This window comes from Balaenoptera borealis (genome assembly GCF_965194805.1).
Source record: "Balaenoptera borealis genome assembly, chromosome: 15".
NCBI lineage: Eukaryota > Metazoa > Chordata > Mammalia > Artiodactyla > Balaenopteridae > Balaenoptera > Balaenoptera borealis.
Genome location: NC_138871.1, coordinates 60,358,439 through 60,385,013, shown reverse-complemented (window position 1 = coordinate 60,385,013; position 26,575 = coordinate 60,358,439). Strand labels below are relative to the sequence as shown.

Below are 26,575 nucleotides of genomic sequence, written 5' to 3'. Positions count from 1 at the left end.
AAGGTTCAGGATTTAAGAAATGTAGGTTGTGGGCTTGTCTTTCCCTTGTCTCAAAACATGATAATATGTTAACTTGACTATTCTCATTTCCTTATCATAGTAGAATGACCATGAAGAGCACAGACTTGGTGGTGGGGAAACAGGAAATGCGACATGTATACAAACAATTTGAGTAGTTATGTTACTTTTCTTAGCAATAACTTTAGGACTGCCTCAGAACAACCTGCTGAATAACGCCAAGATACATATTCAACTAACAGACATCCAACACCTCCTAGGCTGGCCTAGAAACATAGGGCTTTCTCTTTTAATCTTTACCATATAGAATCAACCATATAAAAGTAGGTTCTATTATCATCTCCAATAGACAGGTGAAGAAACAGTCATAGAGAAGTCAGGCTACAAACCACAACATATCAACGTTTGGTCTGGGAGCGTGGTCTCTGTCCTCAAGTTCTGGTTCTTGACATTATACCAGGCTGTTGGGACATAGCATAAAACGGGCTAAGTAAACTTTACTCAAGCTTGTGTGGGGAATTTTGGTAATCTCAAACCATCTGGATTTTATAGGGACAGCCCTCAGTGTGTATAAATTCTGGGCTGAGGTTACGTATTATTTATGAACTTAACATACCGAGGCTGGTTCCTCTAAGGAAGGGTTCCCTATACCCGCATGTCTTAGGAGAACAATATACACATTCATACAACCAAATATTTGCAACCAGGGGTTTCATCTATAAACTGCTTGATTCATACAATGTGACACAGAGGAGATGTAGGTAAGTGGATGAGTAAAGGGCTTCATGTGGGCTGCATGTTTTACATGGATTGCCTCATCTTCAGGGCCAACCAATGTGATTCCAAAAGGTACATTCTAGGCCAACCTTTTTTCCTCCCTAGGTATAAATGGTTTTTATAACCTACTACTTCCTTTGTGTTTGACCTGTGTTTCACAGTCTCTGGTGTTGACAGTATTGTTTTCTTTCTGCCTGCATCATTCCCAGACCATTTGCATTGACAATTCCCTTCTATCAACCCTCTTGTCCAGGAGGATGGCAAGGTTCCCTTAGCTGATCTGGGCAGTGACAGAAGGGCAAAGTTCAGAAGTTCAGCAAGGATCAGAGGCAGGAGAAGTAAGGGATATTTTACAGAGGCCTCCTGAGAACAATAAAGTGACAACTGAATAGATGCCTTCCTGACTGTGGAACTATCCCCTCAAGTAAGCCTCAGTCAGCCCCCAAAATAAGAGAGAGACCCTTCCTGGGCACTCCCTTCTGACTATTTAATGATTACTCATCATTCAGTTTGATTGAGAAACTTCCCCACCACGGTAGAGCATGGTTTTCTACTGTAAGAGTTACATCAGGTAGATATGGTTTGGTCATTAGGATGTAATATAAAATCACCTACACCAATTTATCTTCTGTTCTTGTTGAATCATTGGCTTCCTGTCATGCAGGCACAGATTTAGGATCCTATAAGTCCCCTTATTCCCTTCATGTGTCTGAAGAGAATAGGAACAGAATGAATTGTGTTGATTAAACAAAGCTCTTTCTCCCTACAGGAGAGAATGAACATAAGCCGATGAATAATCCTTCCACACAGATTTACCAGGTAAAGACACAGATTGTTTTGAGCTCTCCTATGTGTCACAGTGATGACTGTCCTTTACGTATACATTTTTTTAGCACTCACAGAAGCTTCTACATATATCATTGTATTTGTTCACTTAAGGCTGTGGGATAGGCAGGGACGAGAGTACCATTCACATTGTACTTTTGAGAAAACTGATGACTGAAGGACAACTTATCCAGTTTATAAATTACAGCACCACCACTCCCACATCAACGCTGCTTTTCTTCCTGTTGCCTCCATCAACCTGGCCATTACACTGTGCGATAACATTTCAGTCAGAAGGAGTGAGAGATCTATTTTTCTTAGTTTCTTATTTTAGCAGGGAGAACTGAGAATAAAAGGGGGTTAATATTGCAAGTGTTCAAATACGATAATAGAAAAAAATTTAATCTCTTTTTAAACAATGGGAATAATTTGATTTACAAGGGAGATAAATGTTCTGCAAAATTTTATGTAATATGTTTGCAACGAGAGTCACATTGGGCTGCTTTGGCTCGCTGCATAGCATTTCTTTGGCTTCTATCTTCCGCATGTGATTTAAAGTAAATTTCTGTCCTTAAAAAGCATAGAGATTATTCTGACATAATTTGTAATGTAAAAGTAGCTTGGGTTAGGGAAACCCATGCTCCTCTCTAGACTTAAGACATTGTTATCTGGAATACATGAGAAGGAAGAAAGAAGTGACAGGGTTTGATGGGGGTTGGGAGAAAAGGTGATTTCAAAGTTGGCTCTAAGGTTTTAAGCCCTGGTAACTAGGAAAAAGAGTGGTCTCCCAAATAGAGATATAGGAATCCAGAGGAGCAGGTAGTTTGGGGGAAACGTAATTTAGATTTGTTGAGTTTAAGTAACAGTAAAGTGAAAATAACAACTAGTTCCCAAAAATATCATGCAAGAGATCATTGCTGTGGACCCAACTAGGGCAAGCCAGCACAAGATTATGAAAACATTTTAATCATGTTGCTCCTAGAACCAGACCAGCAATAAGAAGGGGCGAAGGCAACAGCCTCATTTCAACTTAATGCGTATTTATTGAGCAGTTACTACGTGCAAAGTCTTCTGCTTGGCCTAACGGGAGATGAAACAGATGAAACAGACATTCTCATTGATTTTTAAGTGTCCATGCAATAAATAGCTCATACAAGGTAGGCTGTTGGAAGAATTACAACAGAGGCATTGATAAAATTCTATGGAATATGGACAAGGAATGAATTAATATTGACTGAAGGATTTGGAGCAGGCATTTAAGGACGAGTTGATCATTGGTAAGTGGATGTGTGGGAGGGTATTTCAGGCAGAGGGACTAGCCTGAACAAAGGTCTGGAAACCAGAGTGAGTCTTCACTCAGTGCTGATTTGATGCTTTACTTGTCCAAGACCTCCAAAAGCCTTCCCCACCCACCTCCCCTCTGTTAACATCTGACCTTTGTATGGCATTTGAATGAGTGTGACTATCTCTTTAAACTCAGGTATGATTTAAAGTCTATTATAGATTTTATGTAGGTCACTCCCTGAATGTTGGCTAAATATAGCTGCAGTGGGGGTGGCCTCATTCTCTTATTGTGTCACAAATCCAAGTACATCTGTTCACAGAGGAACAAATGAAGCAGTAGAAGTGAAGTTGGCCTATATGACCTCTGTGATGCTGTGATTATAACCCCATCCTTGTTTTAAAAGAATGTCTCCTAAGTCCAAGTGTGTTTACTGCAAGCAACATTTAACCAAAAAGAAGATGAAGGAGGAGAAGTAAAGAAAGAAGAAGAGGAAGAGGAAGGAGGGATGCAGGGAGAAATTAACTATAATAGATACAATCTATACTAAAAAGGGAGAGCAAAATATGAAAGTTGAAGTGTTGGGACTTCCTGGTGGTCCAGTGGGTAAGACTGCGCTCCCAATGCAGGAGGCCTGGGTTCCATCCCTGGTCAGGGAACTAGATCCCACATGCATGCTGCAACGAAGAAGTCAGCATGCCGCAACTAAGACCCGGCACAGCCAAAATAAATAAATAAATAAATATTAAAAAACAAAAAAACCCTGTGACATCGAAAGTTGAAGCAACATATGACATTTCAGCCATTTTCTATCTCCTTATTTTATTTTCCCAATAGACACCCCCCATCCCTACCTGACATTACAGTAAATATTAACTTGCTTATTTATTTTTTAACTGTCTGTCTCCTTCTCTAGAATGTAAGCTCCAAGGGCAGGGATTAGTACATTTTGCTCTCTGTGGAACTCTCAGAATAAAGTATAGTGCCTGGAATACAACACATATTCAATAAATATTAGTTGAATGAATGAATGAATATCGTGAGATGTATATATTGCTTTGAGCCAAGAGGCCTGATGCAGTCATTTAGGCTGGTGCCAAATGGTATTTGGAAAATTGTCTGGTTCTTTGCAAAAGAAAGAAGTGATTCTCAATTCATACTCTAATCAAAATAAACTCAAAAGTGGATGAAAGGATTAAATATTTTTAAAAACCATAAAAGTTTAGAATTAGTGAATATTTATTTTGTCTCTGGATGTGAAACGTCTTTTTAAGTAAAAAAGCACTGGAAGAAATCACAAGGGAAAGGTTAGAGAGTTCATCACATCACAATTAAAAATTTTCCCAATGTAAAAATATTTTCAACAAATTCAGAGACAAATAACAAAATTGGAAAAATTCCTACCAAAATATTACAGAGGTTTAATGATGTATAAATAGTTCATAGAATTAATAAAAAGAGAACTTCTGAAACCCTGGTAGAATATGGGCAAAGAACGTAATTTCCCAAAGTAAGATTACAGACGGCTAATAAATGGAAGAAAAGGTTGAAGCTCAAAGAAACAATGATTAAAACAAGTATTAGTTTTTGACTACCTAATTAGCAAATAATACAATAATTAATAGTATTTAGATCTGATGACTGTGTGTGTAAATTGGTGGAACCTTTTATGAAAATTAATAGTTAAAATGCAGTAAAAGTGTTAAAATGTTTGTACCCCAAATTGGTTCCCTGTTCTTTCGATGGATGTTACCTACTTGGTAACAGTAAGGCACCATGACCTAAATCAGGTCACAGAAGCCAACAGGAGAATGAGCACTACCATCTCCCAGTTCATCCCAGGTAGAATTACTGTGGACCAGGTGAATCAGTGTGGACACGCTGACTGCTCCTTAGCTTAGTATACTTCCTTTTATTTGAATCCAAGTCTGTCCCCTTTCCTTCTTGTCCTTGGTCCACTGCACATAGCCCTCTCAAAGTCCACCCCAATCTCTCTTCCATAGTCACACTGTGTTGCTTCGGCCTTGATTACTTCATTTTGAATATGTATTTTAAAATTATGATTCCATTAACATGAGAAGCGGGGGTCGGGGGTCCCCAGTTAAGGCAACAGATGTGGCAACTGCGCAATTTATTTCTAGCTCAACCCTCACACTAATGATTTGAACTCCAGCTGTGTTTTTGCCTCACTTGTAGCCTTAGCAATGTAGACTCTTCAGCTTCCACCAATTATACTACCTATGTTTCATACATCTTGTCCGAGACATGTTTCTCCAAATACACTAATTTAGGACATTGCACATCATACAGCATGTTTCTAAGAATATACAACCATATTGTTACAACTTTTCAAACCCTCTGGTCAAATATATTTTGTATAATTATTAATTAATTAAATACGTTGTCTCCTTCTAATACAGTAGATTGCCCTTTGGGTCAATACAACCTAACATCCTTTGACTCACAGTAATTTCATATTTAGGAATTTATCCTAAGGAAATAACCTGAAATACATACAAATCTTTAAATAAAAAGCATTCTTTTTATGCATTATTTTTATATTATATTATTCCAATGCATTATTTTATATTGAAAAATTACAAACAACAAAAATTTCCAACAAGGGTGAATGGGTAGGTAAACTCTGGCGCATCTGTAGGATGGAATATTATATAGCCATTAAAAATACCTACTTAGAAAAAAATTTGAAGGCTAAGGGAAAGGACTTATAAGAATGTTAGCCAAAAGAAAAAAAAAGGGAGGGCAGAATCTAAATATATCTTTAGTGTGATTTCAACAATATAAATATCTGCATTTATATTCATAGCACAAATTACAAGGAAATATGCCAAAATGTTAATGGTTATATTAATGAGATTTGGGGTGATTCTCTTTTTACTTCTTTATTTTTCTTTGTAATGAAAATAATTTAAGAAAATGAGTTATGTACCCAAAGAAACTCTAACTGAAAAACTATGGGAACCAGTCCTGCAGTAATAGGTTTCATCATCAAAACTGCCATTGAACATTTTCTAGGATTTCTAAGCCCTGTTTGAGCCTCAGTCTCTTTTTACCATTGAGGAATCTTCTAACTCCAGAGAGGTTAACTCTGCTAGACCTGTGGTGCATCCAAGGACGGATAAGATAAATTTCCAGCCCACTGGGCTTCATAGCAGCCTCAATAGTGCCCTGTAAGAATGACTTTAAGGATCAACTTCTGCAGGGAATGTAGAGGAGTAGATTTGGGAAATTTACTCTTGACTGTTCAAATGACTCACCTACTTTGTGTTTTAAATCACTGCGTTAAATTAATTGCAATGGATTAATTTGTTGCATTGGATTAATAGAGGCCTACAATTAGGAAGTGGCAGCTGGCAGAAAGAACCTGTTCCTTCTGTAGCCGCCCCAATTCAGGGGGAAGCCAAAGCAGTTACCTTGCCATCCTTGCCATCATGTGCTACTTCAAAATACCTGGGCTTTTGCTCCTGTAGAGCCTTTAGTCAGGTGTTGCAGGAATTTGGCATACCTTGTGGAGATTTCTCAAATCTTGACATTTATGACTTTGCAGAGTTCTCAAGGCACAGGCCCAGTCCCTGAATTTGCTTCATAGCAGCCTTCTGACCTTAATAATGGGACAGAAAGGAAGGAGAGAGAAGTCTGTGTAAAAAACAAGTTGGAACAACTTACATAATTTATGAAAATTTAGTTTGAGGGATCTTTGGTGGAAAAAAGAAATGGGAAGACATTGACTAAAATTCATCTTGAGAAGAGTTAAGAAGCCAAGAAAGTAAAAGAAATTGAGAAACAGAAATTAAGAGCATGACATAGGGAGAATTCGGACTCCCCTTCCCTATTTCTTTGAGCCTAAGATGCCCTCTGTGGACCGTAGGCTTCGAAGTACAAGTCTTCCCTGCACCTGCCTCCAGTGGGAGCCCGCCTCCAGCGGCAGGATGGAGGGATCATAACCTCTCTAGAGCAGCTTCATGAAAAAATCAACGAGATGAGGAACGTGTTCAACTCGCTGGAGAACAAGGTAGACACCCGTTTCTAATCCTGGGGGTGGGCTGTGGGCTGTCAAATAAGAAAGCTGCAGAGAGAGCAGAAAAAAGAGAAGTCTATGTCTGCAGAGTACTTTTTTATTCACAAATGAATGGCCAGTTGGTACCAGAAAACCAGTCTGTAGCAGCTAAAGATTTTAAGAGCCCCAAGCACCTTAAAAATGACCTGTTGTCTCAGGTGTGTGATTGTATTCACTATGGCATCCGCTCCCTGGCTGGTCAGTGGTTGTGAAGCTGTTTATAAAGCAGTAGTGTTACTTCAGTGGCAGGTATCTAGGGAGCTCAAAGTAATACATGGAAAGGAAATGGGCTCATAGCTCTAAATGGTTTCAGAATTCCCAAAGTCCCTATACAACCTGGCTGTTAGTGAAATGTATTGATAGTTCTTAATTTTTTGAGAACTGGGGTTCTACAGGTGAGGAAAATCCTTTCCCCAGGACCCTGCTGCTTCCTTTTGCCTCCTGGGGAAAACTCCACACATCCACCTAAGGGAGAAGTGAAAATGAAACCTATTTCTGTTGGAAAATGGTTCCCTTTTTTTTTTCAAGCAGGAAATGTGAGTGAATGTCAGGCTTCCTTCCTTCAATTTTAAGACTTGCCTAGGTTTTGCTTTGATTTTATATGGCCATCGATTCCATTTTGCTCACAGAAGATGAATTTATATAATGAAAATTACCAGATCAAATGTAGTTGATCTGGTGATTTAATCCATCATGACAACTGAATTAGGACATGTGCCGAAATCCATCACAGAGATTAATTAAAATTAAAAATGACTGGAATGAAAAACAGATTGCTCATGTTGTTTCCCAATCTTTCAGCTCCAAACACTTGACAGGGCATGCTTTTTCCCTCAGAATGATCTCTTTGGTTCCTCTTATTTCCCCCTCCTCCTAGCCCTCGAAAGAAAACTTTGTGAAGCACAGTGAACCACAAAACCCTATATTGTGAAAGTACGGTGTAGGAGAGTAAGTCATTTTATAATTGGAGATGCCACTGCAAGTTGGAACCATTTGGATAATCAGATTCTAAAAATGTTTAGAAATACACATTTGAAGAAATTTTGTTAAGGTACCTGGACTTTAATTTCCATCCCTTTAAATTAAGCATACTTGGTGGATACTTTTAATTGTAGAATAAACCTTCTAAAAAGTTCTGTTGTAAAAAGCAATCTGGAGCTAAGCATTCCTCTGCTTAGCAGAGTGTAAGATCATAAATATCATGAAAGTAATGTTATTATTATCTTATTGTTATTATTATCTTAACTTTCTGTCTGTTGAAAATGCTTTTTTCATTTATTCAATAAATAAAACTGAACTTTAGAAGTGCTCCATTTTCTCCACATTTCTGTTTGCGCTTAACTTTCTGATTTGCTACTTAAAGGGGGAAAAGAATTAAAATTTCTTGAACACATTTTATGTACCAAGCATATATGCTGTGGCAGGCACCTTACCTACATTTACTCATTTAATTCTCAAGACAGCCTAGTGAAATGTTATCACAGCTATTTTATGAATGAGGAAACTGCTACAAAGAGGTTAACAAACTTGCCTGAGGTTTTAGTACTTGTAGGAGAGTGCTAGGATTTATACCCTATCTGACTCCAAAATTGACACCCTTTTCATGGTTGGAAGTTGACAATAAAAATCCAGTGTGCATTGCTACACAACTGGGCTTGATGGCTGAAGATGATTCACATCACTATCAATGTGCTGAACTTCTACTGTTGTAGCTATTTCCTGCCACTGGAAATACCATTACCTCCTTTTCCATGATATCATCCAAGAATATTTAAAAAAAAAAACAACTTATTCCCTTTCAAAGAAATATTCAGATATGCTTAATTATTACTCTTTTTATCGTTTCATTTTTTAGGGAAAAAATATCTGAATTTCTTCAACATCCCTTCTTTCATGGAATTTGAAGCGTTATAGATCAACACTGTCTTTCACATGCATATGTTGCTTTTCAAGTAAATCTCTTTTTAATCAAAAGTGTCAGAATAAATAGTAGCTTGCAGAAGCACTTGCCAACTTAATTAAAATTGCTTGCTTTCTTGTCACTATCAAACTTCAGCATGTGTGATATAAAGAAGATCCTCTTTTTCCTAGATGAATGGGGCCAAGGTTTCCTTAAGTTGTCCAAACTTTAGTCTTCTAGTAAATGAGTTCTGCACATGTTCAAGAGCCTGGTTTCTCAAACAAGAGAAATGTCCAAAGTGTCAGTGATACCATTTATAATAATTTATAGCAAACTGAATTCACTCTTTGTGTATTTAGTTGCAGGCTCTAGCCTCTGAACTCAAAACTGGCTTCACAGAAGCAATGCAAGAACTGTCAAGAATTCAACATGGAGAATATGCTTTGGAAGAGAAGGTTAAGAGCTGCAGATGTTCCATGGAAGAAAAAGTTACTGAGATGAAGAATTCATTGAACTATTTTAAGGTGGGCCCCTCTTCTATTTCCCTGCTGAAGAGAGATTCCTGGTCTTAGTAACAGAAGTAGAAAACTTGCCTTTTTGCCTAGCAACCAAATACAAGAGTATTCCTCTGACCCATTCACTAATTTTCATGGAAAAATATCTATATCATGTTTTACTTTCTTGGATCTCTGTGTTAAAATTAGAAGCTACAATAGAAGTAAAATTGTTATCTCTCATTCATTGATTCAACAAGTATGTATTAAAAGCTTACTGTGTACTAGATATCATGTTATATACTTTTACTTCATATACCAGGTTAAATACATATCAATTCTTATTTTTTAGGAAGAGCTGAGCAATGCCATGTCAATGATCCAGGCCATCACTTCCAAACAAGAAGAAATGCAACAGAAAATTGAACAGCTTCAACAGGAGAAGCGAAGAGAATCTCGAAAAGTTAAAGCCAAGTGAGTGTCTGACCAAAAAATTGACCAAAGGCAAACCCATAGGCAATGGCTTGTACAAAGGCACCAGGAACACCTTCCCCACTCTTGGTGTACAGCTGGCCACTGGGCTCCATGGGCCAGCATGTGATGGAGGTTATGCAGCATAAAAGTTGGTTAATACTAAAAATGAATGGTAATAGAAAACGCACCTAATACAATAGGAAGTTAAATGAAAAGGATGTAAAGTGCCATGTAGAATTTGATTTCAACTGTAAAAACATGTAAAATAACAACTAGAAAGATATATTTAAATTACGACTGTGTTAAGATAGTGGGGTCACCAGTGACTTTCCTTCTTTATTAGTTTTCTGAAATTTCTCTAATACTTTTATTTGACTTTGACCATTGAAAATAAATTTATGTTAAACAGTATCTCAACCAGGTTGAATCAAGTAAAGCTTCACCACTAAACAGACATAATCTTCGTTGTTACATGTTTTAATATTAACAGATTTAAAATAGAAATAATATTTGTGTGACCCTGGAGAATGGTTCATTGTTTTCAGTTGAGGACCTGCTCCTTCCTGCTACCTTTGTGTTGGTTTGTGAAGAGAATGTAAATCATCCCAAGCAAACTGACACCGCTGTAAACTCTGTGAAGATCTTGACCACAGGGAAGCCAGTAACAGAAAAATAAGAATATAGATATTACAATTAGAAGGTGATTTGTAGATGTTTGATTTTTTTTCTCCAGCTTTGGTAATGAATCATGTGAATTGCTAGTTTTAACTGCTTTTAATTTATAAAAACAGCAATTTTGTAGGGTTCAGAAATTTTCTTGACCTATTCTGAACTTACTCTCTTCTTACCCCATCATGTATTAAGATCCTTTGTTTTCCTTCCTTAGGAAAACTCAAAAAGAAGAACATGGCTCACAGGCCGGACCTGCTCAAGCACAAGGAAGTCCTTTCCGTTCCATCAACATCCCTGAACCTGTTCTTCCAAGTGAAGACTTTACAAACCTTTTGCCTTCTCAGGCCTATGAAAAAGGTACAGTTCACGCATCACACTGAATTAGCCAAGTAGTTCTTCCGTGGTTCCTAGGGCTTAAGTAACATTGGGAATAGGCTTACATCATCCATGCTTATTAGAGGAAAATGGTGTATTGCTCAGAATTTTTCCTTTTGTAACTGGAATGTAGAAGAATCCAGGGGATCTAAGAGATGGGGAGAGTCTGCCCAATTTTAAAAGATTTTCTTTTGGGGGAAAATACTAATCTGGGTATTCTAAGTTTCAAATGGATTGGAAATAACTTATTGCACAATAATACTATACCAGCCATAGGAGAAAAAATTTTAAAAATTATTCACTCTAATAAATTGTTTTCTTTTCTACATTATTCTCAATCCCTGTCTCTCTGCATAGACATAAAATTGTGTGTTCTCCTTTTTTTTTTTCAGCCAAGTTTTCACGGATATGAGAAATTCATATCTGCTCTAACTGGCAGGCAGTGATGTCAGCGACAATCTAACTCTGTACTCCCCTTTGTCTGGAAAACTGATCTGGTGTTGTTTGTGGGCTGAAACAGCCACAGGCACATCCCTGATCTGGGATGATGGAACAGATGTTAGAAAATAATTGCATGTGGCAGTACTGAAGAGACTGGCTTTCCAAGTGATGTTGTTAACCATGTTCGATTACATGTTTGCTACATCTTTGTATCCTCAGCAATGTCTAGCAAGCCCCTTCTACGAAGGAGCATGAATGTAGATATTAACATTGGATGAATTTTCCTCTTATGCTGGTCTCATGTCGAAAGTCTCCAAAAGAGGCTCAATGACTTCTAGATCAATTGTAAGCTCCTCAAGGGCAGGACTGGTGGTTTTCTACCCTTATGGCTTAAGAAACAATGTGGCTCATATATTCAAAGACAATAAATGTGCTTTGGATAACTGAATTTAAAACTCCTAATCAAGTGGCTTTTAATAGGTATTAACTTCAAAGTACAGATTTGCTTTTTTATTTTTAGTTTTTACCCATTTGAGTAGTTATTTTAGAGACAATAGGTACAGCCTGGGAAAACTCATTTGATCCATCTGGGGAGTGGGTTCATCACAGGTCGTCCTACTTTCTTTGCTCCGTGTCATAGAGAGCACGACATAAAAGGATGATCTTGTTAGGGAAGAATACAGAATGGGCTTGGAAGGTAGAGGTCAGATCAATGTCAAGTCTGGGGCAGCTGACCATGTTCACAAGATAAAAGATTAAAAGTTATATTTGCAAAGTGCCCAGGTGGATTTAAACTCGCTGTTTGGTGGCAAATTCTCCTTTCTTCCTTGTTATATGGGTATGGCTTATATAACATAGTTTATTCTACTGAGTTGTTACAAAAATTTGGGGATAATGTGCCGTAGTAAGACATTCTGGGTACGATTGGTGGTACGTTATGTTAAAACTCAGGGTCAAAGGACCAAACTTTTAGAAAGGGTTGGCTTACCCACTGTTAATTATAAAATGGTGCCATTGTTATCTACTGACCCCGAATTCAGTATCTTAAAATAGCAAACATTCATTATGTCAATTTTTCTGAGTTAGGAATCTGTGCACAGCTTAGCTGGGTGCCTCTGACTCAAGGTCTCTCATGAGGTTGCAATCAAGGTGTAGCCAACCCACTACCCTTCCTTCTATCCATCCATCCACCCCAGGCACTGATTTAGGTGGTGGGATGTTGTAATGAACAAAACAACAAAAATTCCTTCCCTCTTGGAGTTCTTGTTCTGAAAGAAGCAGACAATGAACAAGACAAATAAAATATGTAGTATGTTAGATGTGATAAGATGACAAATAAGGAAACACAGGTGTAATTTTAGAGAGGGTGCCAGGTAAAGACCTGAAGGAAGTGAGAAAGTTAGTTTATGGATCTCAGGTGGAGGGAAGGGAACAGCCCCAAGGTCCTGGTAGGAACATAACTGATGTGCCCAAGCAATAGCAAGAAGACCAGTGGGGCTAAAGCAGAATGAACAGGGAGACAATAGGAGATGTGGGTTTTTTTTTTTAAAGAAAGAAAAATATCAGGCAGGGGAGGGGGGCAGATATTTCAAGGCCTTAAGATCAATCTAAGATCTTTGGCCTTTGCACTGAAATGGGAAGCTGTTGGAGGGCTAAGCAGAGGCTTGACAGGGTCTGCGTTACATTTTGAAAGCATTGTTCTGGCTCTGCTCAGCATTACCATCCTCACCATCATAGTTACATGATAATTAACTCTTGCTGTGTGCAGTTTAGAAATGTTATCTGATTTAATTCTTAGGGTTATCTATGAGTTAAGTACCACTTATTATATCTTTTTAGAAATGGGAAAATAGTACTTATCATACTATGTTGTAATTCTCTTTTTTCTTTTTTAACTGCTCTGGCTCCCCCAGTCAAAGGTAAGCTCTGTGAGTCTATCCCAGTTCCTAGCTCATAGAAGGTGCCAGTCTATGTGAGTGAAATGAATACTGACTGAAAGCCTTCCTTCTTCTGCAGCTCAAGAGGTCAGATCCATGCATGTAGGAGATAGCAATGTGAAGGGAATGATGGGTCCTGGTGAGTGGCTCTTCTCTAAGTTCTCTTTTCTTCTAGCAATTCCCCCCTTTCCCTTCTTCTACCTTCCCTGCTTCTACTCCCTAAGTCTCAAACCAGGCATGAAAGAACCCAAGCGAGGTAAAGCACTATGGTTACTAAGATTCCAAGATGTGTGCTGGACTAGGTTGGTGACTCGGTTAAACCCAAAGAGAGAGAAGGGGCAGAGAAGTTTAAGACAAAACCAGTATTCTTGGTTCCTTCGGGCTCATTTTAGTTACCAATGAAGTTACACTTGCTGAGAACTCACAGGTGTAGGTAGCATGACATAAGTGTTCTGTGGACCACACACCTTATAGTTTATGTAATTTAAAAGTTATTTATTTAAGAGATAATTCACCAGAATTTTATAAATTATTTCATCTTCCCTCCCTCCCTTCCTCCTGCCTTTGGGAAACTTACCATCATTAGGGCCAAGAAGAACAAATTCCAAAATAAGACGTTGTGTTTGGCAACCTTCTTCTTCCTCTTTCTGTATTTTCTTCCCTGGTGTGCTCGCCTGAAAGGCAGCAGGTATGAGGAGTCAATACATACTACTATAACTTAGTTACATTATTTTATAAATTTATTTTTTTAAAGTCCTTATTCAGTAGAGACTGTGTACAAAGAGTGAGAGCATAGACCACAAACAGAGAAAGGTGATGCTTTGCAATTGTGGAGGCTTTTAATCCTTAATTGATATATTTAATCCTCAAGGGATAGTTGTACCCAAGCAGAGGCATAATATTTAAGAGTTCATAACAAATATAATCTTTAAACAATCAGAACTTGATGGCAGACGTTATTTTTCAGGAATGAACCCAACAACTCCAGAAGCAGAAGAAAACCTTAAGTCTTGCCTCTCGGCTGATATCCAACACAAGGGCCATCTTCCACCTGGTGTGTGGAGGCAGCCAAAGGATAGTAAAGAATGGGGTGAAGAATATGTCACGAAAGACCACCCAGATAAACTCAAGGAAGCTGGCCAGGGCAGACACAGCTCCTTGGAAAACATTTTATGTGAAACCTCTTTAGCTGGTAAGTCCCAAGGGGCTATGCAGGCTGAAAATGAAAAGAAAAGGAAACCTAAGGGCTGGAATCCTTGCAATTTAGATGCAGTGGACCTATGAGACCACCCAGCCTCTGGTTTCCTTTTTTTTTTTTTTTTTAATTAATTAATTAATTATTTATTTTATTTATTTTTATTTATTTTTTTGGCTGTGTTGGGTCTTCGTTTCTGTGCGAGGGCTTTCTCTAGTTGCGGCGAGCGGGGGCCACTCTTCATCGCGGTGCGTGGGCCACTCACTGTCGCGGCCTCTCTTGTTGCGGAGCACAAGCTCCAGACGCGCAGGCTCAGTAGTTATGGCTCATGGGCCTAGTTGCTCCGCGGCATGTGGGATCTTCCCAGACCAGGGCTCGAACCCGTGTCCCCTGCATTGGCAGGCAGACTCTCAACCACTGCGCCACCAGGGAAGCCCAGGGAAGCCCTCTGGTTTCCTTTTGAGATGAACAAACTAAAGTCTTTAGAGGTGAAGGGACTCACCTGAGGTCACATGGCCAACTGGGACCACCACCTTGATTCTGGGTATCCATGACATTTAGTAATGTAGTGCTTTGTAAAAAAGGCGTAAGGTTAGTGGAGAAGAGGGCAGAATTTTGTGATCTATTTATTCAGTGATAGGGGATGTTCAATATACGAATCTTGTATCAGGAGTCCACCACCAAAACACCAAACACTGCAATAAGGTCTGTTCTCCCTTCCTCCTTTTTTCCCTCTTTCCTTTCCTTCAAATCATAAATCATCACGGAGCACTTACTATTGATATATGTGAGACAATGGCATATCCCTCTGTTTTGCGGGAGGTAATTTAAAAATTTTTTTTATTATAAAATACATGAAAAATTAAATAATACTAAAAGGTTTATTATGAAGACCAATAACAACCACTTTAAATTCTTTTGACAGTTTTTTCTGGTGCTTGCTTCCATGTTTTAAAAAGAGTTCATGCTTCTATTTTTCTATCAGTACTTTATTGATGGTAAATTTACACAGAGTAAAATTCACAAAGCTTAAGCTTAAGCTCACTGTCCCCCTCGTGATCACTACCAGGTCATGATATACAGACCTGTATAATATAGTAAGTATATTAATATTTCTAATAATAGAAATAGTACCACCAGAAAGTTCTTGCATGCACCTTTCCAGGCAATATCCACCCACAGAAAAACTACTCTGACTTCTGTCACCATAAATTAGTTGTGTCTGTTTTTGACTCCATATAAATGGAATATTACAATATATAGTCTTTCGTGTCTGGCCTCTTTCTCTCAACATAATGTGTTGTACGTAATTCATTCAGTAGTTTATTCCTTTTTATTAATCATATTGAATAAATTTACCATAATTTTTCCATTCTCCTGATACTGGACATATGGATTGTTTCCAGTTTAGGGCTATTATAAAGAAAGCTGCCATGAATATTCCTGTACAGGTTTTTTTTTTTTTTTTTTTTTTTTAGTGTATGCCCTCATTTCTCTTGGGTGTATACATAGGAGTGGAATCTCTAGATTATAGAATAGGATTACGTTTAAGTTTAAAAGGAATTGTCAAGCAGTTTACCAAAGTTGTTGGAACATTTTATACTCTTACCAGCAATGAATGAAAGTTCCAGTTGCTTCACATCCTTCTCAATATTTAGTATGACCAGCCTTTAAATTTGAACCATTCTTGTAGGTGTGTCCTTGTATCATATTGTAGTTTTTTTTTTTTTAATTTATTTTTGGCTGCACTGAGTCTTAATTGCTGCACACAGGCTTTCTCTGGTTGCGGCAAGCGGGGGCTACTCTTCGTTGCGGTGTGCGGGCTTCTCATTGCGGTGGCTTCTCTTGTTGCCAAGCACGGGCTCTAGGTGCGCAGGCTTCAGTAGTTGAAAAATGCGGGCTCAGCAGTTGTGCCTCGTGGGCTCTAGAGCACAGGCTCAGTAGTTGTGGCACATGGGCTTAGTTGCTCCGTGGCATGTGGGATCTTCCCGGACCAGGGCTTGAACCCGTGTCCCCTGCATTGGCAGGTGGATTCTTAACCACTGCGCCACCAGGGAAGTCCCCATATTGTAGTTTTAACTTGCACTTACCTGAGGACTAATGATGTTGAGCATCTTTTCATATGCTTATTGGCTATTTGTATAATTTCTTTTATGAAGTACTTATTTAAGTCCTTTATCCAACTTTTAAATTGAGTTATCTTTTTATCCTCTATTAGTAGGCTTTCTTAATATATTTTGAATATGAGTTCTCTGTCAGATAGACATGTTGAGACCATTCTCTGGCTTACCTTTTCACTTTCTCAATAGTCTTTCGATAACAGATGTTTTTAATTTTAATGACGTTCAATTTATCAATATTAAACTTTTAAAATAGCTTGTGACTTATGCGTCCTTCCAAGAAATTTTTTGCCTATTCTAAGGTTATAAAGATATTCTAGTATGTTTTCTTATAAACTCTTTATAGTTTTAGCTTTCACATTTAGGTCTATGACTTATCTTGAATAAATTTTGATGTGTGGTGCGAGTGTAGGTTCATTTTTTTCCCATATGGCTATTCAGCTGCTTCAGCTCCATTTATTGAAAATACCTTCCTTTCCACATTGAACTGAATAGGGAAAGTCAAGTGATCATATACGGGTGGGTCTAATTCTAGACTCTATATTCTTTTTATTCCGATTAGTAGAGAATTGACATCTTGACAGTATGGATGTTCCAGTTGAGGAACATGGTATGTATCTCCTTTTATATAGGTCTTCTTTAATTTTTCTTAGCAATGTAACAGAAAATCTATCATTTACATTTTTTTAAAAAAGCATTTGCCCTGGAGACCTCTGTCATCCTACTCCATGCTGGCTCATTGCACTGCTGCCCTCCTGGGACTTCTCAGTCTTCCTGGGAATTTCCTTCAAATTTCTCCTATGTTAGATCCCTATTTGGGGTTTTGTGGAGTTTTTTGCATATCCTTCTTGGTTTCTTGGTTTACTCCTTTTTTTTAAAAAATTTTTTTTATAGACTTTTTTTTTAAGTATTTGTTTATTTATTTATTTATGGCTGTGTTGGGTCTTCGTTTCTGTGCGAGGGCTTTCTCTAGTTGCGGCAAGCAGGGGCCACTCTTCATCGCGGTGCGCAGGCCTCTCACTATCGCTGCCCCTCTTGTTGCAGAGCACAGGCTACAGACGCGCAGGCTCAGTAATTGTGGCTCACGGGCCTAGTTGCTCCGCGGCATGTGGGATCTTCCCAGACCAGGGCTCGAACCCGTGTCCCCTGCATTGGCAGGCAGACTCTCAACCACTGCGCCACCAGGGAAGCCCTACTCCTTGTTTTGATGGAACACAAAGTCTGGTAGCGTCCACGTAATTCATTGATAGTTTATTTAGCTGAATATAAAATCATTTTCCATCACCATTTTGAAGCAATTGTTCCATTGTCTTCTAATTTCTAATGTTGCTAATGAAAAGTCGAATACCATTCTGATCCCCAGTCCTTTGCACATTACCTGATTTTTCTCTCTGGTAACTTTTAGGATCTTCTCTTTATCTTTGGTGTGCTAAAGTTTCACAGTGATGTGGTACACCTTACAATGATATGAGTCTTTTTCATTAATTATACTGAGTGCAATGGGCCCTTTCTTCTGGAAATACATGTCCTGTTTTTTTTTTTTTTTTCTATTCTTAATTTGATAATATCTTCTCATTCATTTTCTTTCTTTCCTCTGAAATTTCTACTAATTTGATGTTGGATCTCCTGGATTGATTTTCTCTGTTACCATCTTTTTCAGTATGTCTCTTTCGTGGGGTGGGAGGAGAGTGGAGGTGGGTGGGCAGATTTCCTTGACTTTATCTTCTACTCTTTTATCTTTTTTAAAAAATGCCAAAAAGTTTCTTCTTTTTTTGGAATGTTCTTTTTTAAAAAATAGGGTCCTGTCATTATTAAATGGCTAGACCTTTTCTGGTAACTCTTTGAGGATAGTAACCATAAGATTTTTTTTAAAGTTTTCTTTTGTTTCCTGCATTGTCTCTGTTTATTCACGGTTCCTCCTTTTTTTTTTTTAAAGCACACATTTATTTATTTATTTATTATTTATTCTTAGTTGCATTGGGTCTTTGTTGCTGCACATGGGCTTTCTCTAGTTGTGGTGAGCGGGGGCTACTCTTCTTTGCGGTGCGCAGGCTTCTCATTGCGGTGGCTTCTCTTGTTGTGGAGCACCGGCTCTAGGTGCGAGGGCTGCAGTAGTTGTGGCACATGGGCTCAGTAGTTGTGGCTCAAGGGCTCTAGAGCGCAGGCTCAGTAGTTGCAGTGCATGGGCTTAGTTGCTCCATGGCATGTGGGATCTTCCCGGACCAGGGATTGGACACGTGTCCCCTGCACTGGCAGGCAGATTCTTAACCACTGCACCACCAGGGAAGTCCCTTTAAAAAATTTTTTTGTTGTTGTTTATTTGGCTGTTCCAGCTCTTAGTTGCAGCACACGGGATCTTTGTTGTGGCTGGCGAGATCTTTTAGTTGTGGCATGCGTGATCTTTAGTTGCGGCACGTGGGCTCTTAGTTGTGGCATGTGGGATCTAGTTCCCTGACCAGGGATCGAACCCGGGCCCCCGGAATTGGGAGCACGGAGTCTTAACCGTTGGACCACCAGGGAAGTCCCCCTCCTCCTTTTAAAAATATGTGTATATACTTTTTCCTTCTCTTTCTTTTATGATGTAAGATTGATTAAATGTCTGAGGATTCTTAGCTAATTATTTATATCCAAGAAAAAGGCCCTAAATTTAAAAAAACCTGAAAATTCTGTCTTGGTTAAGCTTATCAATAAGTGGGCTTCATTATCCGCTAAGCAGGTGGCAAATTACCTTTTTGATAGGTGACCTCTTTATGTCAGTGTTTGTAGATCTTTTTCACTTGGGCAGTTCAGTTTCTCCAGTGGAAGGTCCTCCCCTCTCCTGCCTGGACAGTGTAAGTCTGGCTGCTGGCATTCTGGGACCTGCAGCGCAAGAGGCTGAGAGGAGTCTGACTGTTCCGTATGCAAGCCTTCTCTGAGTCCCTTTGTTTTCATTTAAGCATCTCAACTCTGCCCTCTACTATGTCTGATGTTAGCTCAGACACCAGAGACTCAGGCTTCTCTAGTTTAATTTTTCTCATTTCCCATCGGGTGGAAATGAGGAACCATCTGGCATGGGGATGGGGAGCTGGAGGTTCAATTGCCCTTTATGTAGACTATTTCTCCTGTTTACAGCATTGCCCCTTATTTGTACGTTCAGTGGTGCCTTGGTGCCTCCAATCCTTGAGGCTTTCTGCTTCTCAGCCGATTTCCCATCCTCAGATGAAAACACCAAAGTAAAGGGTTTTGTGCCCTTTACTCTGCTGAATTAATAAACATGCATCCATTCTGTTTTACATCTTCCAAAAACTTGTTGGTTCCTCTTTATATTGCTTTCAATATCTCTTTATTGCTTTCTAATATTTAATGGGGTTTCAGGGAAGAGTGGTTAACTAAAATTCCCTCCTTGGTTTGTTTTTAAAGCTAAAAGACAGACTGTGGCTTTGGAACTGCTTGAATCAGAAAGAAAATATGTCATTAACATCTCTCTGATCCTGAAGATCAAGGCAACATTCCAGGGGTCAGATGGAAAGAGGAATTCCAAAGAGAGAAGGTATCCATGTATTCATTGCCTTTGCTTTTCAGATTGATTAAAATTTAAGGTAAGTTGTTTATTGTTTCCACTTTGGGAATTCTGGGACCTGTAAAGAGTTCCAGAAATAGTCTTTGAAAAGAGAATATCAGTGACAGCAGGTAACCCTTGGCAAGTCTCAAATTTAGATTCTGAGCAGATAAGAAAATGAGTGTAGTCTCTGGGGCTTTCGGTGTCCCTGGCCTGTCTGTTAAGAACCTAAAAGAGGAAAAAATGCTACAGTGAGGGAGGCATTCCTGTCTGTTGCCATCTGCATGTTCCACTGGGATCCTGGAAGACCCCCTGGAATCACTTCTCATGAAAGAACAGGGAATGGATGCAATGGAGGTCTGAAGTGGCCTTTAGATAAATGATACAGGGCTGATACAGCTATGAACTTGGACCTTTTTCATTATTTGTTCACATGATCCTGGATGATGTGTGAGTCGTGTGTGTGTGCACCTGTGTTGTGGCGCAGTGCTTCCAGAGGGCCTGTGATGTGTTACAACAGCTTGCTAGCCCCAAGGGTACAACACTCCTCCATCTATATCTGTTTCCAAACTTCAGATTTGCTCTGCTTGCCTCTCTGTTGAGAGAAAGCAGGAAAGAGAAACTATGATTTGGTGGGAAAAGACTAATGTCATAAAGATGTAATAATCCAGATCAACTGAGGAAAAGGCCAATCCAAATAAATGAAAAGTCTGGATGATAGACTACTGGAGACAAATACAGCATCGCAACTTTAAGCATTCTGTCGGGTAATATACACTGGTGGCTCATAAACCCTGGGAAGCCCTGACTATGTTTTCCTGATTCTTATCACCCCCCCCACCCCCAATCTTACTTGGCTTTGCAGCTGCCAGCAGTACACCCAGTCACCAAAACGCAATGCTCCCCCTCTCTGGGTGATTGAGGTAAGAAAATATTCCCTGACAAATCCACCAGTGGCTTAACTATTTTCAAGAATTGTTTCACTGGGACTTCCCTGGCAGTCCAGTGGTTAAGACTCCGTGCTTCCAATGCAGGGGGCGCGGATTCGATCCCTAGTTGGGGAACTAAGATCCCACATGCCGCACGGTGTGGCCAAAATATAAAAAATAAATAAATAAAAAGGAATAAATTTCTTTAAAAAAAAGGAATATTCATTGTTAAAAAAAGAATTATTTCACTGCCAAACTAAAGTAAACAAAACAGAAAGCAGCAAGGAGCAGAAAGGGTAATGTGACACTTAAAGCTGTGAACAAGAGAGGCTCTGGATTGGGTTTTACTTTCTCTCAGAGGCCACCTAGATTCTTGCCGGTCCTTCCTTTCCCTTCTGGCCACTTGATTCCCCCTCCTTCACTCCAATCGAGCTTGTCCTACCCTCCCAGATTGCCCCTTCAGCCCTCTGAGACGTCTCTCCGGCCTCTAGCTACCTTGCTGTTGCCAAAGACTTGCTCAGTTTACATTAAAACCAATCTAAAACCCAGTACACCTTTTGATGGGCTTTGCCTCCACATCTAAGATTCTAAGCCAGCAGCATCTCTTTCCAGTCTCTGAAAATGTGGGGATGGAGCAAGGAGAGAGAAAGAGAGGATAGTTTGCTCTGGAATACAGTAACCAGGCCCCATGCTTGGCACTTCATTTATATTAACTTCATGAAATCTTCACAAGAACCCTGTGAATCCTACCTTATAGATGAAGAAACTCAGGTCCAGAGAGGTTTAAAGCCACAAAACCAATAGGTGCCAGAACTCAAGCCCAGGCCTGTCTGACCCTGTGTCTTCTGCTCTTTCAACATCACACTGCTTCCCTAAGGACCATGTGATTGCAAAGATACCACCTTGACTAACAGCAATATGCCAAGTGCCTCAGACAGAAGCTGACTTTGTCTCTTCCTATTTCACAACTTATGCTTCTTTCTTAACCGCCCATAAGTTCTTACTTCAGATCTCAGCTGACCTGTCAGGTAGGGATATGTTCTTAGCTCACGGAAGCTCTTTTCTACTTGCCCTCACTTCTACTTCTCATGACCCATTACTGAGGAAGATGTGGGCCTTTCCCCAAAATCCGGAGATTAAAAAAAATTAAAACTATCATGCCATCCTCAATGAAAGTAAGACAATGTTTATTTCTCATATCTATGATAATGCTATTCATGTTAGTTATCTGCTAAGCAACCTCATTTTTGTTTTCATAGCCCAAGAAGAGAAAAGCTTCAACTCAGTATTCTTAGTGCTAATCTCTGGTTCTGAGGTTTGCAGTGTTGCCCTTCTCCTACCTGGGGTTAGATCTTCATCCTCCTCCTTTACTCACTATGTTGCTTTTTTTTTAAGCTTTCTGAAGCCTCCAGGTGTACTTTATTTAAACAGACCAGCTGAAGGAAATACAAAACAGAATGAGATTATTCCTCTTCCCTACTGGCATTTTTCCTCCCATGCAAAGATGAAAATTAATTTATTAACATTTACTATTTTTCCCATCACAAACTGCAAGCCTTCTGCATCTTCTACCCTCACTGAAAAGTCACCTGGGGGTGAAAACAACACCTGCCACAACTACATACCTGACACTCAAACCTGAGGTTGCCACGTCTTCTCAAGCCTATAAAATAAAACTTCAGGTTTTCCGCAGAAAAACATGAAGCACTCAGGAGTCTCCTCAGGCTGTTTCAAGCCAGCCCTGCCCCTGGCTGGAAGGACCTGATGCTGCAGGGGCAAAGGCTGCCAGCTGCAGCCTGAGGGGAACGTGCAGGCTGTTGTCCATTTGTAGGAGGATCACAGAAGTTGGAGTTCTTGGCTTTTTCCGGTATGATTCACGCACACAGAGCCACAACCTCAGGCTCAAACAGTCCTGTCTGAACCCCTATCAGGAGGGACAAAGTCAGCTCCACAGGATTGCCAGTTAGCCTTAAAAGCTAAGCTCCAGGGCCACATCTACCAAGAACTCAGCGAGCTGTATGCTTCGGATCACCACCAGGTGGCACATATTTTCATTATCGATGCCTCACCTTGCCGCCGAAGCTCAGGAGCTGTCTTGACTTAAGAGCTAAGTTATTAATTTGAAACTATAACTGGATTTTCATTGATTGCTTGTAGTTTTTCTCGTTGCTTGAGTACTGTATTGCGGGAGTCGAAATTACTTTGAAGGTTTTAGAAAGAATAAACTACTCATGTTGCCATAATCTCACCCCCCGGTAAGGAGTAGAAAATAAGTTGAGCACGTAATACTTCTGTCTTAATGAAAAACTTGCTTCTGGGAGTCAGGTCTGGCTCCGGGCAAAATAGTGAAATAGATTAAGTGTGTCTATGCTTCTTGCTTCTTTCTCCCTCTGCTCTCCACTTCCTGGCTTACCTCGTCCACACCCTTCCCTGATTTCAAATATTAACCTTATTAAATTAAAAAAAAATTTTAAAGCCTGTTTTCCATATTTGGTACAGAACCCACTGTAAACCATTGCTCTTCATGTAACTTACATGCTTCCATGATGCTTGATGGGAGCCTTAGCCTTTTCTGACCCTCATCCTGAAGCCTTACTCTGTTAGCCCAGTGGACAGTCCAGGAGACATCTGGACTCCAACCAAGCTACCAGCTGTCAACTCTGCAAGTACGCTGGTCACAGTGTAGCAGAAGGCAGCTTTCTAGAAAGGAAAGAAACAGAAAGGACAGGACAGGACAGGAAAGGAAGGAAGGAGAGAAAAAGGAAAGAGATAACCCAAGACATATTATATAACCTACAGTGACAACCCATCACAAAGTCATATCTCACCACGGTGCCCTAGCATCTCTCAGTGTCACACCAGGAATATTACCCAAAGTCACTGTCAGCCTCTAGGTGGGGAGAAATCTTTCACATCTAGATCTTTTGCTGGTGCAGTGTTTCACTCTTTCAGTTTGATCAGTTGTGCTTTCCTCCATCAGCTTTATGGTCTTCTCCCAGTCAAGACTGTCTCCCAGCCACTCCTCCAAATTCCCTTGGGTCTGGGCAGGGATTACTTAGATCTTCTGAGCCCACTGCACCAGCCTAGCACAGGCCTCTCCTCCCATGCTTATGGGTCAGCTGGCTCTGCGTGTGTGGAGGCACAGGGGGTGGTCAGATGGGGGTGGAAGGAATCCTTGTATCTTTTCACAGGAGGCTGGGTATCCCATTCCGGCATTTGTGTGTCCTCTCTGAGCTACGACCACGGGGGAATTTTCTTTGCCTGGAGATGGGTTGAAAACACCTCCTTTCAAACTGGCGTCCTTCCTTCTGTTCTCAACAAAGGTCTGCTTGTTTGCGGTTGGCAAAGCACCCCAACTGTCCACTAATTTACTCTCAGTAGACCCTGGGGAAATATCCAAGTAAGTTTGGTTCTCAGCAACAAGCAGGCCATCACTTTCATTCTTTGTTAAACTTGTGGTCTTGGCCGCTGTCCCCTTTTGAGACAGACTGCATTCTGCGTATGGAATGTGTATCTCTGCTTTCACGTTACTATGGCTAGCCCTTGAATCCTTTGCTGCACAAAGCCAAGGACCCTCACTTGGCAGCCTGTCCCGGGGACCCGCCCGAGACCTGGGACATGACCATTCTCTTGCGCCCCATTTTCCTGCAACCTCTTTACAAAGGATGTTAATAAATCTACTTCTTACCTAAAAGAAAAAACAAACAAAAAACCAACCAACCAACCAACCAACAAACCCCCCCAAAAACCTTGTGGTCTTAAAAGCACAGGGTAACCTGTTTTCAATTTCCCTAAGTTACCAAGCTGGAGCCGAAATCCTTGCTGTAGCCCAGTAAGACTTCACTCTTTCTGTTTCTTCCTTCCTCACTCCTACAGGCCTCTGCTCACCTCCCTTCTCCATCCAATCCCCCTTCTTCTTCCTCCTATGATTCTCCTTCTGTCTCTCCTCTCCACCCCATCCTCCTCTGACTTCTCTCTTCTTTCCTTCATTTCCTCTGAAAAAAATGAGGCACACTGAGATGGCTGGGGGGATGTGAGAGCAGGAAGGGGGCTCAGCAAAACTCCTGGGAGTAGCAGGTCAGGTCTAGTTTGTAGCCTCCCCCGGCAAGACTCCATCCTTGCCCAGATTCTTCTTAGAAACTGAAGGAAAGGGGAAAAGGAACACTTTTATGCCCTCATCCCCTGAGCTTTCAGTTGCCAGCTTTAAACAAAATTCCTCCTTACCTAAGTACAGTCTCCTACCCAGTAGCTAAGAATGACCCAGTGCCACCTTAGTGTCCTCATGTGCAACGTTAATTAGAATAGACAATTTGCACATCAAGTGGGAATAACTTTAAAACGTTGAAAAAGATTTCCCTTAAAATTTCCACTGTCACATAAATAAGAGTGTACCAGTTAAGCTTTAAAAAGGCCATTCGAGTGATGTGCCCTTTACTAGTTCAATACATTCGTATAGGAGCCATCAGTAAAGGGGTCTTTGTATAGTCTGAGGATATCTGCTGTAAGGTTGACGATGACAGACTTTTTTTTGAATACTAAAGGCAGACCTGTGACTCAACATATTTTGAATGGCTGGGAAAATGGGACCTGCTCCCTATATTCTTGTAGAGCCTTTTCTTCTCTACACCTGGTTTGTGTGTCTATTCTGTTCCAAGCCTCTTCCCTGGCTCTTTACGGTACCTTGTCCAGCAGCACCTGGATTTGCTTCATGCTCTGCAGGAAAGGGTCTTGAAGTGGCCACGCCAAGGGGTCCTTGGAGATTTATTCCTTAAGTTAACGAATGATGAGGTAAGTTTTTCTCTTAATCCTTTATAAACTTGAATTATATGCGTCTGTGTCTCCCTTGTCTGTTTCTCTTAATAGAGAATCTAGAATCAGTGAATTTCAGAGTTAGAGGAACTCCTGAGATCTAGTCTAACTTCCTCATTCTACAGATTACGAAATAAAGTTCAGAGAAATTAAAAGCCTTGGCTGAAATCACCCAGCTATCTAGATATTTGTAGATCTGTGGCTAGAACCCAAGTCTTTTAACTTCCAGATCATCACTTTCCACTGTACTATAACTGCCCCCATTGAGTATGCATGTGTATGTGTGTGTATGTATGTGTGTGTATTTGTGTATAAGTATATATACATACACATATATATCCATCCATACATATAACATAAATGAGAGTTTGTATATATGTATATACTTTCATGCACAATTTCATTTCCTAGAGATTTTTTAAAATGTGATGGGCAGCTATTTGTCTGGAATGTTTTTTGTTTTCACTTCCCTGGAGAAAGGATGCTAAGGTTTGAAATCTCTATAATGTTCTTCAAAGAAAGTATGACTTAGGCCACAAGCTGCAAACTCAAATGCCTATAGGGCCAGACAATGACATTAGTGAGTAGAAGTGAGCTGAATGTAAAACAATGTGGACTGCTGGGAAGTGAGCTTAAGTGGAGCACATATGCTTTCAACAAAGAATAGCTACTCAGCTTTATCCAATTGTTATGCAGGAAAAAAGGACTAGA

The 26,575-nt window shown here is 39.9% G+C and overlaps 1 protein-coding gene across 1 annotated transcript in view; it reads left to right on the top strand.

The window, feature by feature from the left end:
- ARHGEF33 (Rho guanine nucleotide exchange factor 33) overlaps positions 1–26,575 on the top strand; it is an 83,564-nt gene that overhangs the window by 25,507 nt on the left and 31,482 nt on the right. Inside the window, exons 3-10 of the mRNA XM_082358377.1 lie at positions 1,565–1,614; positions 9,240–9,404; positions 9,727–9,848; positions 10,735–10,877; positions 13,353–13,412; positions 14,241–14,465; positions 19,988–20,117; positions 25,711–25,843. Of these exons, the coding sequence (XP_082214503.1) occupies positions 1,565–1,614; positions 9,240–9,404; positions 9,727–9,848; positions 10,735–10,877; positions 13,353–13,412; positions 14,241–14,465; positions 19,988–20,117; positions 25,711–25,843 (1,028 nt within the window). The remainder of the gene's footprint in view (positions 1–1,564; positions 1,615–9,239; positions 9,405–9,726; positions 9,849–10,734; positions 10,878–13,352; positions 13,413–14,240; positions 14,466–19,987; positions 20,118–25,710; positions 25,844–26,575) is intronic.